The sequence below is a fragment of the Phacochoerus africanus genome, chromosome 10 (genome assembly GCF_016906955.1).
Source record: "Phacochoerus africanus isolate WHEZ1 chromosome 10, ROS_Pafr_v1, whole genome shotgun sequence".
NCBI lineage: Eukaryota > Metazoa > Chordata > Mammalia > Artiodactyla > Suidae > Phacochoerus > Phacochoerus africanus.
Genome location: NC_062553.1, coordinates 117,926,948 through 117,939,965, shown reverse-complemented (window position 1 = coordinate 117,939,965; position 13,018 = coordinate 117,926,948). Strand labels below are relative to the sequence as shown.

The following is a 13,018-nucleotide window of genomic DNA, read 5'->3' as shown; positions in this document are numbered from 1 at the left end:
GTGAAGCATTGCCAACTGCAAAAAAATATTTACTGATGTGTCTATATCATCCTCCTCCACATCTAACAGCCATGAGTATAATTTTTGTATCATGTAAGCAGCTCTTACCTTAACAGTTCATTCTTTTGCTTTATTAGCTGTTCATTTTGCTGCTTTAACTTAGAAACTTCCTTTTCTAGCCGCACATATTCATTTTTCAGAATAAGAACTTTTGTGCTTTGTATAATACCACTGCCTCCCCCACAGGTTAAGGGTTTATTTGAAGGCTGAGAATCAGTATGTTCTGATACCACTGTGAGAGGCAAAAACATAGGTGATACTTTTAATAGTTCCGAAGTTCAAAATAAAGAAAACATCACGAAGGGCAGTAAGTCACTATAAAACCCCAAGCATCTCAACCACCATCTCCCTGACTTCTTCCTTCTCCCTTACTTCACATGCATATTTGGTCATCAGTTCTAAATAGCTCTGGAATCCTCCTGCTACTCTCCATCCACCAGTTCCATGACCATAATCCTGCTGACTGTTCACCATGACTGCAGCAGTGACACTCCTCCCCGAAAGAGCTGTCCTCCACTCTTCTACCTTCCACAGTAGTGGAATCACCTGGACGGCTTCTTCCTACAGTGTGCGTGGGGTTCACCCCCGTCACTCAGTGCATTACAAGTACTTAACACATACTTGTTCACTAAATAATCCTTAGGCTGCTACTGAAGCACATATTAACTATTCTATAGTATGTGTGTAAAAGTAATGTAAAGAACTGTTTTGTAAAGTTTAGATAAAATTGCATAAAAATGCAAGGAGCTTATGAAGCAGAATTATCCACTGGGTCACTGACTCAATGTCCATTTCCTTGTGAATTATTTTGAATTCAGGGATAATATATACCTGAAAGTCACTTACGAATCAAGAGTATTTATCCTGATCTTTCTGTAACAACAAGGAATCCTCGGTTCTATTTTTATCGGTTGAAGCTTTCCAGGTAGGAGCTGTGATCATCTTTAACACAATCTCTGATTCTTTTTTTAAATGAGTGCACAATAATACACAAAAATATTACCTTATGCTTGCTTTACCTTTAGAATTTTCAGTGTGTTTGCACACACAACTTTTAGTTTGATCCTTACAACAATTGTATATGTAAGCCAGGATTGTCCAACCAATCTTAGTGTTGTCCCCAGGATTTCAGAGCCGTTAAGTGAGGGCAATCACTTCAGAGACTATCCCTGACTGCTAGTTTAATGCTTGTTTTACTATACAAAGCTGCCCCAAGTACTGTTCAGCATTTTCTTTCAAATGAAACATAAGAGAGAGAAATATGGAAAAAGGCATATAGTTTGAGGGATGCACTGTAGAAATTTGATCATTAGACTTGAAGACTGTACCTGAGATAAATACCAAAGAGTTTGTAAGTGTGCATCAACTCTGTATTTTTAGTATTAAGAACAAGTAGGATAACATTTAGTTCTTTTTACCGTGAAATGATAATATTTTTACTGTGCATGTGGTTATAATCCATTAAGACATGTGCTTGTATTTTCACTGGCAAGTGTACTTCCACCCTGGTAATTAAGTCATTCCTTTATAGGACTGAGGTATCTTCACTAGTAAGATCTGATAATGTAAAAGTAAAATTCATATTTTCTAAGAATCTATAATGGATAGTTAAGATTATGGTAAACTAAAGAGATTTCACAGGATAAATATGAGCACAATGACTTCATTTAAAAAACAGCTCTTTCTTCACAGAGAGAACAGACTTGTGGTTGCCAAGGAGGGAGTGGGATGGACTGGGAGTCTGGAGTTAGTAAATGCAAACTATTACATTCTATCCATTTAGAATGGATGAACAACAAGGCCCTACTGTATAGCACAGGGAGATGTATCCAATCTCCTGGGATAGACTATGATGGAAAAGAATATAAAAAAAGAGTGTATATAAATGTACAACAGTCATTTTGGTGTACAGTGGAAATTGGCACAACAGTGTAAATCGCCCATACTTTAAAATAGTCCTCCCTAAATCAGTGATTAATTAGGTTTATTCTTGACAGTCACATTTATAATAGTAGTCTTCAAAATGTATAAGCACACTGAAGTAAAATGGAAAAATTGGGAAATATCAGCATTTTCTACTTACTTGAGGTATCTTGGGCCTGTTGATTTCTTCTAAGATTTTCTCGCAATAGCCTTATAACTTCTTTTTGATATTCTACAGTAGCTTTTGTAGAAGCAATTCTATAAGAACAACAATAGGAATATGTAAAAGGCCAGAAACTAATGTTTAATGAAGGAATAAACAACTGCTACCACGAATATTCTAATAAGATCTATCACATCAACACAACATCCATAGGTAGCAGTAGATAAGACCTCAGGATGCCCTCTTCGCATCATGCACCTCACAGCTGTAACGCCATCAAATGGAAATATTCTGTTTGGTTGCAGGGACGATTTTTTCTTTTTTTAACACTGGGAAACCAGTTCTTTTTGAATTTCAGGAAGCCCAACAGCTATTAATTGATACTGAGTAACATTTCATTTGGGGTCACCATAAAACAAATAATTGGTCTGTTACCACGAGGGCCTAGAAATACTTTCAAGGTACAACAATCACCAGAGCATGAAAGCAAAAAGCAGCTTCCTTTCTAGATTGTCAGGAAGGCAAACCCTGGCTGCAGCTCTGGTCTAAGGTGATACAGTCAAAGGTCAAATTCTGCTCATTGTTTCCTGGTAGAAAGAGATATTTTATGAATTGTTTGCTTAAGCGTTAATTAATGATGATAAATTATGAGATACACTGACTTAGAAATTTACAGCACTTGCTGTAAATAAAATTGTTTTTTATAATGAAGATCTTAATTGGTATAAGTTTTTCCAGGATAAATGAAAATTTAGTGTCACATTTTAGGCAAAATTAGACATCATCATTAAAATATGTGTGTGTGTGTATTTATTTATTTTTTGGCGCACCTGTGGCATGTGCAAGTTCCAAGGCCAGGGACTGAACTTGCACCACAGCAGTGACCCAAACCACTGCAGAGACAATGCTGGATCCTTAACACACTGTGCCACAAGAGAACTCCAAGATATCATTTAAAGATTTATAGGAAGAATAAAGAATGTTAGGAGCCAGAAGGAATCGAAATCCTTTAATAAAAACCTACCCTTTTATAGATTATGAATGTGAGGCTCAGAGAGATTAAACAGCTTGTGGAAGGTGATATATTCATTAGTGATAACACATTTCTAATTTAGGTTCCCTGGCACTATTTAATGTTCTTTAATTATGCTATACCACAAAGAACTTTAAGCATGCTATTATATATAGTACCATACAGAAATCAATAAAAAGAAGATATGCTTTTGGGCACTAGGTGTGATTTAAAAGAAAATACAACTTTTACACAAAAACACAATAGGAAGAAAAAATAAAATTAAGAGAATAAACAGAAACCCCAGTTAAACTGCTAAATATACCTACACACACCCGCAGGTTCTTAACATTCACTTTTAAGCATAAAAAAGCTATTTTAAAACCATTTATATCTGATTGAGCAAAAAGCATCCAAAGACATAATGTGTTAGTAATTAATTAGAGCTGTGCTTATTTTAAAAACCTTTGCATCCGGAATGAAATTTTAATAAATTTAAAAATCTGTGCATGTTTCAATTATTTTTTGAAAAAAGCAATAACAATATTTTCTAATACTTAAAAAGTTTTAACTAATGCAAAGAAATTTATATAAATTTCCTTTTAAAAGGAAATTTAAGCTATTAAAGTCATGTTTAATTAAGGCAAAACCATACTCCTTTTCAAACTCCTTGGCATTCTTCATTTTCTCTAGGTCTATTTTCACCAGCTTCATTTTGAGGTCTTCAATTTCTTCTTTATAGGGCTTAGCTCCTAAAGTAACTTGGTCCTAAATTTTTTAGAGAAAAGAAAAATAATTTTAGAGCAGTTTCAGAATTGTTAACTGCCTTGAACTGATAGGAACACTTGAAAATAGCAATTTTCAAATATATGAAAAGCAGAGAAGATACAAATTTTAACCCTAAAATGAGTAATAAATGGATATTTGATGTAAAGTATATTTGAAGCTATTGGAAGCTAATATGTACTTAGAGAACATGATTTTTGTTTCTGAAAACAAATTTTGTTCCCTACTTAAAAACAATCTACCTAAATAAATGAAACAAAGGTTGAAAACAATGAAACATGTAGAGAAAGGCGAATCAGGAAAATGAAACAAAAAGTGGTCAGAATAGCAATATAAATATTAAACTAGAACTGAATTAAAGGCACAAAGTATTATGCAGCACTTTTTTTTTTTTTTTTTTTTTAAATGGCCACGCTGGCAGCATATGGAAGTTCCTGGGCCAGGGATGGAACCTGCACTTATGCACTGACCCAAGTCACTGCAGTGGAATTCTTAACCAATTGCACCACAGCAGGAACTCCTATGTAGCATTGTTAAGGATATTTTTTAGTCAAAGATGGTTCAATCCATTAATAAAAATATATCTACCTACTACTCAAAGAAAATATCCACATAGAAATCTTTCTTTAATGCATAGATTTCAATTTTAGAGTATTTAGGCTTACAGAAAAATTGAGCAGAGTACAGAATTCCCAGGTACTGTGCCCTCCCCAACCCTAACTTTCCCATTATTAACATTTTACATTAGCGTGGTGTATTTGTTACAAATGATGAGCCAATATTGATACATTATTATTAACTAAAGTTCATAGTTTACACCAGCATTTATTGTTTGTATTGTATATTTGATGGGTTTTGATAACAGTATAATGATCTATTCATCATTACTGTATCATACGGAATAGTTTCACTGCCCTAAATTCCCCCTGCACTCCACCTATCCATCTTTCCCTCCCTCCCACCCCCCTTGAACTGCTGGCAACTATTGATCTTATCATTGTTTCTCTAGTTTTGCTTTTTCCAGACAATCATGTGGTTGGAATCACACAATATGTAGCCTTTTCAGATTGACCTCTTTTATTTATTTATTTTTTATTTTTTGTCTTTTTAGGGCCGCACCATGGCATGTGGAAGCTTCCAGGCTAGGGGTCGAATGGGAGCTGTAGCCACCGGCCTACACCACAGCCACAGCAACACCGGATCCAAGCCACATCTGTGACCTACACCAAAGCTCATGGCAACGCCGGATCCTTAACCCACTGAGTGATGCCAGGGATCGAACCCAGGTCCTCATAGATGCTAGTTGGGTTCGTTACCACTGAGCCACGACAGGAACTCCCCTAGATTGACTTCTTTTAATTAACAATATGCATTTAAGGTTCCTCCATGTCTTTTTGTGGCTTGATAGCTAACTTTTTATTATTGCTGAATAAAATGCTCTTTTTTATCATTGTATGACAGCCACACATTGAAATACTATTAGGTATTGAATAAAAAAAATAAACCAAACTAAATAGGGCCCTAGAAAGCTCTCTCTACTCCTCTACGCTTTTCTATCCCTATAAAAACATATCATATGCACACACACAATAACTAGCAAAGACTGAAAAGATGCTAAGCTTCTAAAAATGACAGATGCTTGGTGTACAGAGATTGTTGACTGGGTCAGATGAACTCTATTTGCTCAGTCATAGTACTGGTTCAATACAGAGGCATTCTGGACCAGACACTGGTAGCATGGACTCCTTGAGCATGTGATTGACTAAAGTAGTATCAGTTTTGTAAGAACTGTCTTCCAAAGCAGCTGTGTTATTTGCAGTCCCACCACAATGAGTGAGTGTTCCTGTTGTTCCACATCCTCGCCAGCATTAGGGTTTTAAGTGATTTGAATTTCGGCTGTTGTGGTATTTTGAGATACCATATGTATAGCATTATTCTTATCGTTTTGATTTTCAATAGTCTAATAACATGATGCTGAGCATTTTTTCATATGCTTATTTGCCATGTGCCTATCTTCTTTGGTGGTGTGTCTATACAGATCTGTTGCCTATTTTTTAATCCAGTTTTCTGTTTTCTTACTGAGTTTTAAGAGTTCTTTGCACATTTTTAGATAATAGTCCTTTATCTGATATGTTTTGCAAAGATTTTTTTTTTCCAGTCTCTGGCTCGTCTTTCAGAGAATAAATACTTTTAATTTAAATGAAGTCCCATTTACCAATTTTATCTTTCACGGATTGTGCTCTTGGTGTTGTAACTAAAAAGCCACTGCCAAACCCAAGTTCACTTAGCTTTTCTCCAAAAGTTTACAATCAGTTGAGTTCACTGATGTGAAAGGGGTAAGGTCTGTGTTAAGATTTTTTTTTTTGCTTGTGGATGTGCAATTGGTCCAGCACCATTAGTTGAGAAGATTATAGTTTTCCATTAAACCAATGAATTGCCTTTGCTCTTTTGTCAAAGATCAGTTGACTGTATTTGTGTGGGTCTATTTCTGAGTCCTGTATTCTATTATTCTATTTGTTTATGTACTGTTCTAAATGTTGAAAGAGCTTGACATGTTCAAAGAGCATTTATGACATAAAAAATTTTAATATATTCTAAAAGTGTAGAAATTACTGTCTCTTTAACACAACATAAGGAGATAAATTTTTTAGTTAATGATCTGTTTATCACCTATATTTTATTATTTATTACTTTTTAGTTTTAAAAAATTTTATGGCTACACCTGTGTCATATGGAAGGGATTGAATCCAAGCCAGAGCTGCGGCAACACTGGATTGTTTAACCCACTGTGCTGGGCTGGGGATCAAGCCCTCACTTCTGCAGTGACCCGAGCCACTGCAGTTGGATTCATTCATGACCTACTGCGCCATGGCAAGGACTCCATCACCTATATTTGAGATGGATTCTGTCAAGAAACTTTCCTTATTCTACCAGAAAAGAATTCCTTTGAGAGTTTGAACAGAATTACATTAAATTTTGAAATTAATTTGAGAAAAACTGATGGATGTATAGTAAGTTTCTTACTTTAAATCACATAACAGGAAATGGTAAGTTTATTATTTTAAACCACATGTTTTCCTCTGTTTCTTTTTAAAGTTTTGTTGTTCTTTTCATATATGTTGCCCTCATCTTTTGTTTAGTCTTTCAAGTATTTTATTTTAGATTCTGTGGCCATTTTAAGATTTTTTCATAACGTATAGCATGCCATAAAGTTCTAGTGCAGTTTAAATTTTTAATGAATACACTGCTCCTTGACATAAAGAATTTGTAAAGATACAACAGAGGAAAAATACAAAGATTTAAACAAAACTGTTAATGATTCATTTGTTCAAATTACTTTCTTCTATATTCAATTAATAAACCCTATATTATATTGGACAGGTATTTTGAAATAGTGGTAAATGGGTTAAAAGTTAGTATCTTTGTATTTTTATTGTGCCAAGTCTTGAGTTAAATACAGTCTGTTGCATTTTATAGAATATTTATATTATACACAGAAACAAAACTTTCAAAAGTCAAACTGTATGAAGATTTTATGGATACCCTGTATTTTGCTTTCTTTCTCCACTGGTGCTATACAACACCAGACCCCCACTGTGTTATCTAAATGGTTACTTCTGGTACGTAGGAGAGATATTTCTCTCTATAACACAAGTATCAATCTATACTGAATGTGAAGCAGTTCACTGCTCGCTCTCTCTTTTTTGAAGTACTTTCTTCACTTAGGTGAAGAAACTGGAACCACTCCCTCTTGCCCCCCTTTCTCTTTTACGCAGGCCTGCTCCTTCTCCGTATTTTCCGGCTACTCCACATCTCTTCTCCGCTATGCTCATGCCTCAACGAATCTCATGACTGTTACATGCTGACAATTTCTCAAACTTATTTCTCAAGTTTAGACCTCTTTTTCTCAGACTAGTATATCCGGCTGCCTAAGTCATATCTCAACTTGGGTGTCCTCAACAGGCACTTCAAACTCCACATGTTCAAAACCTAACTCTGAATCTGCTCCCATGGTTTCAAAACCTGCTCCTCTGGCAGTCTTTTCTGTCTCCATAAATGGCATGTCCGATCTTCCAGTTGCTCAGGTCAAAAACTAGGGAAGTCATCTCTGACTCCAAGAAATATGAGAGGAAGAGATGGGTGCCACTTCTGGGCCAGAGCCTTTTTTTTTTTTTTTCTTTTTTTGCCTTTTCTTGGGCCGTTCCTGCATCATGTGGAGGTTCCCAGGCTAGGGGTCTAATCGGAGCTGTAGCCGCCGGACTTACGCCAGAGCCACGGCAACTCAGGATCTGAGCCACGTCTGCAACCTACACCATACATAACTCACGGCAACGCCAGATCCTAAACCCACTGAGCAAGGCCAGGGATCACACCCTCAACCTCATGGTTCCTAATCGGATTCGTTAATCACTGAGCCATGATGTGAACTCTGGCCAGAGTAGAGATTTTAAGGTAATTTTTAGTTTCTCCATCTTGTCCCTTTCCTATGAGCCTGAGCATGGACAGCTTACAACTTGTCTCACGGGAAGAGGAAAACAGCGCCCAAGGGCATGGTGGAGAAACAAGACAGGAGAAATGTGGGCCTCTGAATGATCACGTGAGATAAAGCCGCCCGCCAACCTGGAACTGAGGCTTTTATGTGAAATAGAGAAATAAGCTTCTGTCTTGCTTGAGCTACTGTCTTTTTGGTTCCCTCTGTCACGGTAGCTGGCTTGTCAAACACTAACAAACAACACCTTCTTCTTGGAGTCTATCTTTGAAGGGCATTTTTTAAAAAAATAAGTTAGGCCAGGAAAAAAATAAAAATCATTAAAAAAAAAAAAGAATGTACATATGTATGTGTGACTGGGTCACCTTGCTGTACAGCAGAAAACTGACAGAACACTGTAAACCAGCTATAATGGGAAAAAACAAAGATCATTAAAAAAATAAGTAAGACCATAATATCCTTTAGCCAACGTCCTCTGATGATTTCCCATCTCATCCAGAATGAAAACCAAAGTAACCTGCAGGACATTTACGATTTGGCTCTCTGCTACTTCTCACCTTACTTCCTACCTCTGTCCTCTAGCTCACTCTGCTCAGGAGACACTGGCTTTCTTAAATATGTCTAGACTGTTTCTGCGTTGGGGCCTTTGTGTTTGCTATTTCCTTTGTGTAGAAAGCCTTCTCCCATCACTTGGCTCACCCCATCACTTCATGTCACCATGACTCGCCCCATCACTTTATGTTACCTTAAAGGTGTGGCTCTCCTCAATTCCCCTTTATAAAGTCACATCTCCTACCCTTATACTACCACTTACATGCAGTATCCATGTACCCCCTTGTCTGGCTTAATTTTTTTCCATTTCACTTTTCACCATTTGACACACACCCATACTTTACTTTCTGTCTTCATGAATGAGAACATAAAAACTCCTTGAAGGAAGGGAGAAACATTTTTTTTCCCACTGCTGTACACATGGCATCTAGAACAATGACCAACACACAGAAGGTACCCAACGATTTTTGTTGAGCGAATAAAAATGTGGTCATTTAATAATTTGAAATATTAAAAAATTACTCTCAAAAATTCTAAAGCTTCACAGTTAATTTTCTTGGTTTTTAGTTATACCAAAAATTGTCAAAAAACAAAACATTATTTCCTCTTGCTTCTCTGTTTCACGTCTCACTGACTGGATTAGAATTTTTAGAACAATTAAATAATGGAAAGAACAGACATCCTTTATTTGTTCCTAATTTTAACTGGGGATGAAGAGACACTGGAGCAGAAACAGCAACAAATGCCTGTCCAGATAGGACTCAAGTAGCAGAAGTGTGAGAAATGGCAGGGCTAAAACAGAAGGGAGTGGTAAGGATGTGATGAATGAGGGTGCAACTTGTGCAATGGCATTCATGGTCAAAAACATTTATACTACTGTTCTTTATAGAAATAAGAGGTCAGATTCAGCTGACAGGCTAGCAAGTAGGATTAAGGAGAAGAAAAGAGAATTTTAAAATGTACTTATCTAATAAAGAAGGTTAAATATTTAGATAGGGAGCTTTTCTGAAAGAAAAAATATATGTTTTAAACTATAAAGAATACTTTTTATATGTCTTTTAAAATAATTTTTCTAGGGAGATAAAAATGAAAATGTATTCCTACATTTCATTTCTAAGTTGTTACTTGCTTTTTTAAAGCTTGAATATTGAACCTCGGCTATTCATAGAAAATAGGAAGTTAAAGATGGGTCCCAAATTATCTGCCAAATTCAATTGTGAAAAAAACAAAACAAAACACCTTTTATTTATGAAACAAGTTTGTTAAATTACCTGAAGTACTTGGATCATTTCTTTTGTTTTTTCAAGGCATTCATTGGATTCATTAACTTCCCCTTGAAGTTTTGCTATTACATCATTAGTCATCTCAAGTTCTCTCTGCAACTTTATGATTTTGCCCTCCTTACGCACAGCACTTTCTTTAGCTTCATGGAGTGATGTTTCTAGCTCCTGAATTTTCTATTAGAAAAAGCATAAGTGTAAAGTCTGCCATGTAGACCAATTCACAGTATATAAGACAAAGATATTAATATACAGATACTAATTTCTACAGATTGCACTAACAAGGGATAGGAAAGAAGAGAAGCCAAATGTCACTCAATTTACACATGCATTACTTTTTTCATTTAGAAGCTAACGCTTTTTGGATTAAAAAATGCCCAAATTTTACATTATAAGGTTGAGTGTGGTACTAGTTAGCGTGGTGCCAAGCTTATTAAATTGGTACTTACATTTTAGTTTTTAATGTTGAAATTTATTAGTATTTTTTTCTCTTTTTTGGCCGCCCCGTGGCATATGGAGTTCCTGGGTCAGGGATCAGATCTGAGCTGCAGTTGCGACCTATGCCGCAGCTGTAGCAACACTGGATCCTTCAACCCACTGTGCCGGCTGGGTATGGAACCTGCGTCCTGACGCTGCAGAGACGCTGCTGATCCCATTGTGCCACAGCAGGAGCTCTGGCGCTTACATTTTAAATGAACACTACTTAAAGAAAGTACATTTGATAATTAGCTCTTTAATATATGTCTTTTCCTTTATTTTTATTACCTAGTTTTTAACATGAATAACAAGTATGTGGAAAAATTCAAAGGCATTTGATGAAGAGTAAGTTTTCTACGTCAGAACCCCAGGTGACCCTGAAGCAATGACTAAACGCTTTCAGGTGTATCCTTCCAGAAATTTTCTATGTGTAAATAAGTATAAATAAATATTCAGTTCATAAACATGACTGGTTATACAAATAGTAGGACTAGCTAAATATATAATTCTGCTTTTTAAATAAAAGTTTGATGATATAGTGTTCAGATCTTTGCTTAATCAATATACATAGATCTCTTACATTTTTGTTTTCAAATATAAAACAATGTGTATTTTAATACACATACATTCTGTTTCATGGAGATGAACTACTACTGAACCTGAGGTTATTTCCAGTTTCTCCCAAGTATACAAATACCTGAATTTGTTCATATTTATAAGATTATTCACATATACATATATGCACGTTTTCCTAGAAAATGTGTTTTTATCCTATTCATAATTTATTTTTGTGAATGAGGTAGAAATCCAGATTTTTTTTCCAGAGAGCTCACTGGTCATTCTGAATCAAATGTTAAGTACTTCATTTTTTCCTGAGTTGACTGTTAGCGTTATCATATACTAAATTCTCAGGCTTAGTTGAGTGTATTGCCATGTTCTAATGCTCTATTTATACATTTTTGCATCATTACCAAACTATTCTACTTATTTACTCCTGTATCACTACCAAACTACTCTAATTTAGCATAATTCCCAAACTCATAGTACATTATTTCTTAACTGATAAGACACCTCCTGGGTCACTGAAGATAGAATTTCCCTCTGCTTCTTCATCTTATTGCTTTGGTAGATGGGTCTCAAATTTCTGCTATTTTCTCTCTGCCAGATGACTGCGGTCTGTTGTAATCAGCAAATAAACTGTATACTAGTAAACTTCTAATTTCTACTGGTAATTATTAAACTAGTGGTTGATGTTTTATTATAAGTTTAGTTTTGGTAAAAATGATAAATTATACTTCACTCTTGAGTTTCCCACTAAGTCATTTTGTGTGCTAACAAAATAAAATAGCATGTTTGCTTTACAGATCTCCAAGTAAGGATGATAAAGCAATTGGTTATTCAAATAATATACTGATTCTTGGATATAGGTTAATCTGCTTAAGAAATCTGTTATATTTTTTGCTTCTTTCATTTTCATTAAAATCATAACAATAACCACTATTTAAAGACATTGATGATAATTAGAGAGAAGCTAAATTGCTCTTTTCCTCTAAGCTAGTTCTGTAAATAGACACAGATATAGTTCAACAGGAAATTATATGATTTAGGAAACTTACACTGTATGGTAATAATACTGTAAGTGGTATATGTATCTATTCATCAAATTAAGCTATGAGTTACTTCTGTATTATGATGCAAAGGGAAGCTCTTACATAATGTCTAGCTTTAGAATTAGCTGAGTGATAGCTACAATAGAACTATATTTAAAAAAGGCCATCACACAAAGATAGTGCATGTTCCTTAACACATTCAATACTATAATTTTGCTCTGAAATGTTATATGTGCTATATATAAATATTATGTAAGATGTTAAGTGCATATTTAACTCTGTGATGAAGCTATAAATTGAAAAACATAAGAAAGTACATACCTCTGTGGCTTGATGTGTAGCTCTTGATGTAACATGAAGATTCTTATTGTCTTGTGTGGTAGCATTAACAACGGCACCAGAGGTCAGGGAGATCTTCAAAGTTTGGTAGTCTTTAAATAGTTTTTCATTGTCTTCTTTCATGGATTTCAGATTATGTTCCCATTCTTTGGCTATAGCAGCATTTTTTTCTTCAAACTCTGTTGACTCATTCATTAAAGCCTATTGGATAGTAAAGACCACTACTGCTTTAAAATGAATTACATATTTAAATAAAAACACTATGAAAATACTAGAATTCCAAGACAAAGTATATGCTGAAATTCATAATTCAGAACATTTTGGAGT

General features: G+C 35.2%; 1 protein-coding gene across 1 annotated transcript in view; it reads right to left on the bottom strand.

Annotated features, from left to right (window-relative positions):
* The window catches only part of CENPE (centromere protein E), a 78,362-nt gene that overhangs the window by 4,215 nt on the left and 61,129 nt on the right, over nucleotides 1-13,018 (bottom strand). The window contains exons 44-48 of the mRNA XM_047799137.1: nucleotides 12,674-12,892; nucleotides 10,257-10,442; nucleotides 3,814-3,926; nucleotides 2,144-2,241; nucleotides 109-292 (exon numbers count right to left, since the gene is read on the bottom strand). Of these exons, the coding sequence (XP_047655093.1) occupies nucleotides 109-292; nucleotides 2,144-2,241; nucleotides 3,814-3,926; nucleotides 10,257-10,442; nucleotides 12,674-12,892 (800 nt within the window). The remainder of the gene's footprint in view (nucleotides 1-108; nucleotides 293-2,143; nucleotides 2,242-3,813; nucleotides 3,927-10,256; nucleotides 10,443-12,673; nucleotides 12,893-13,018) is intronic.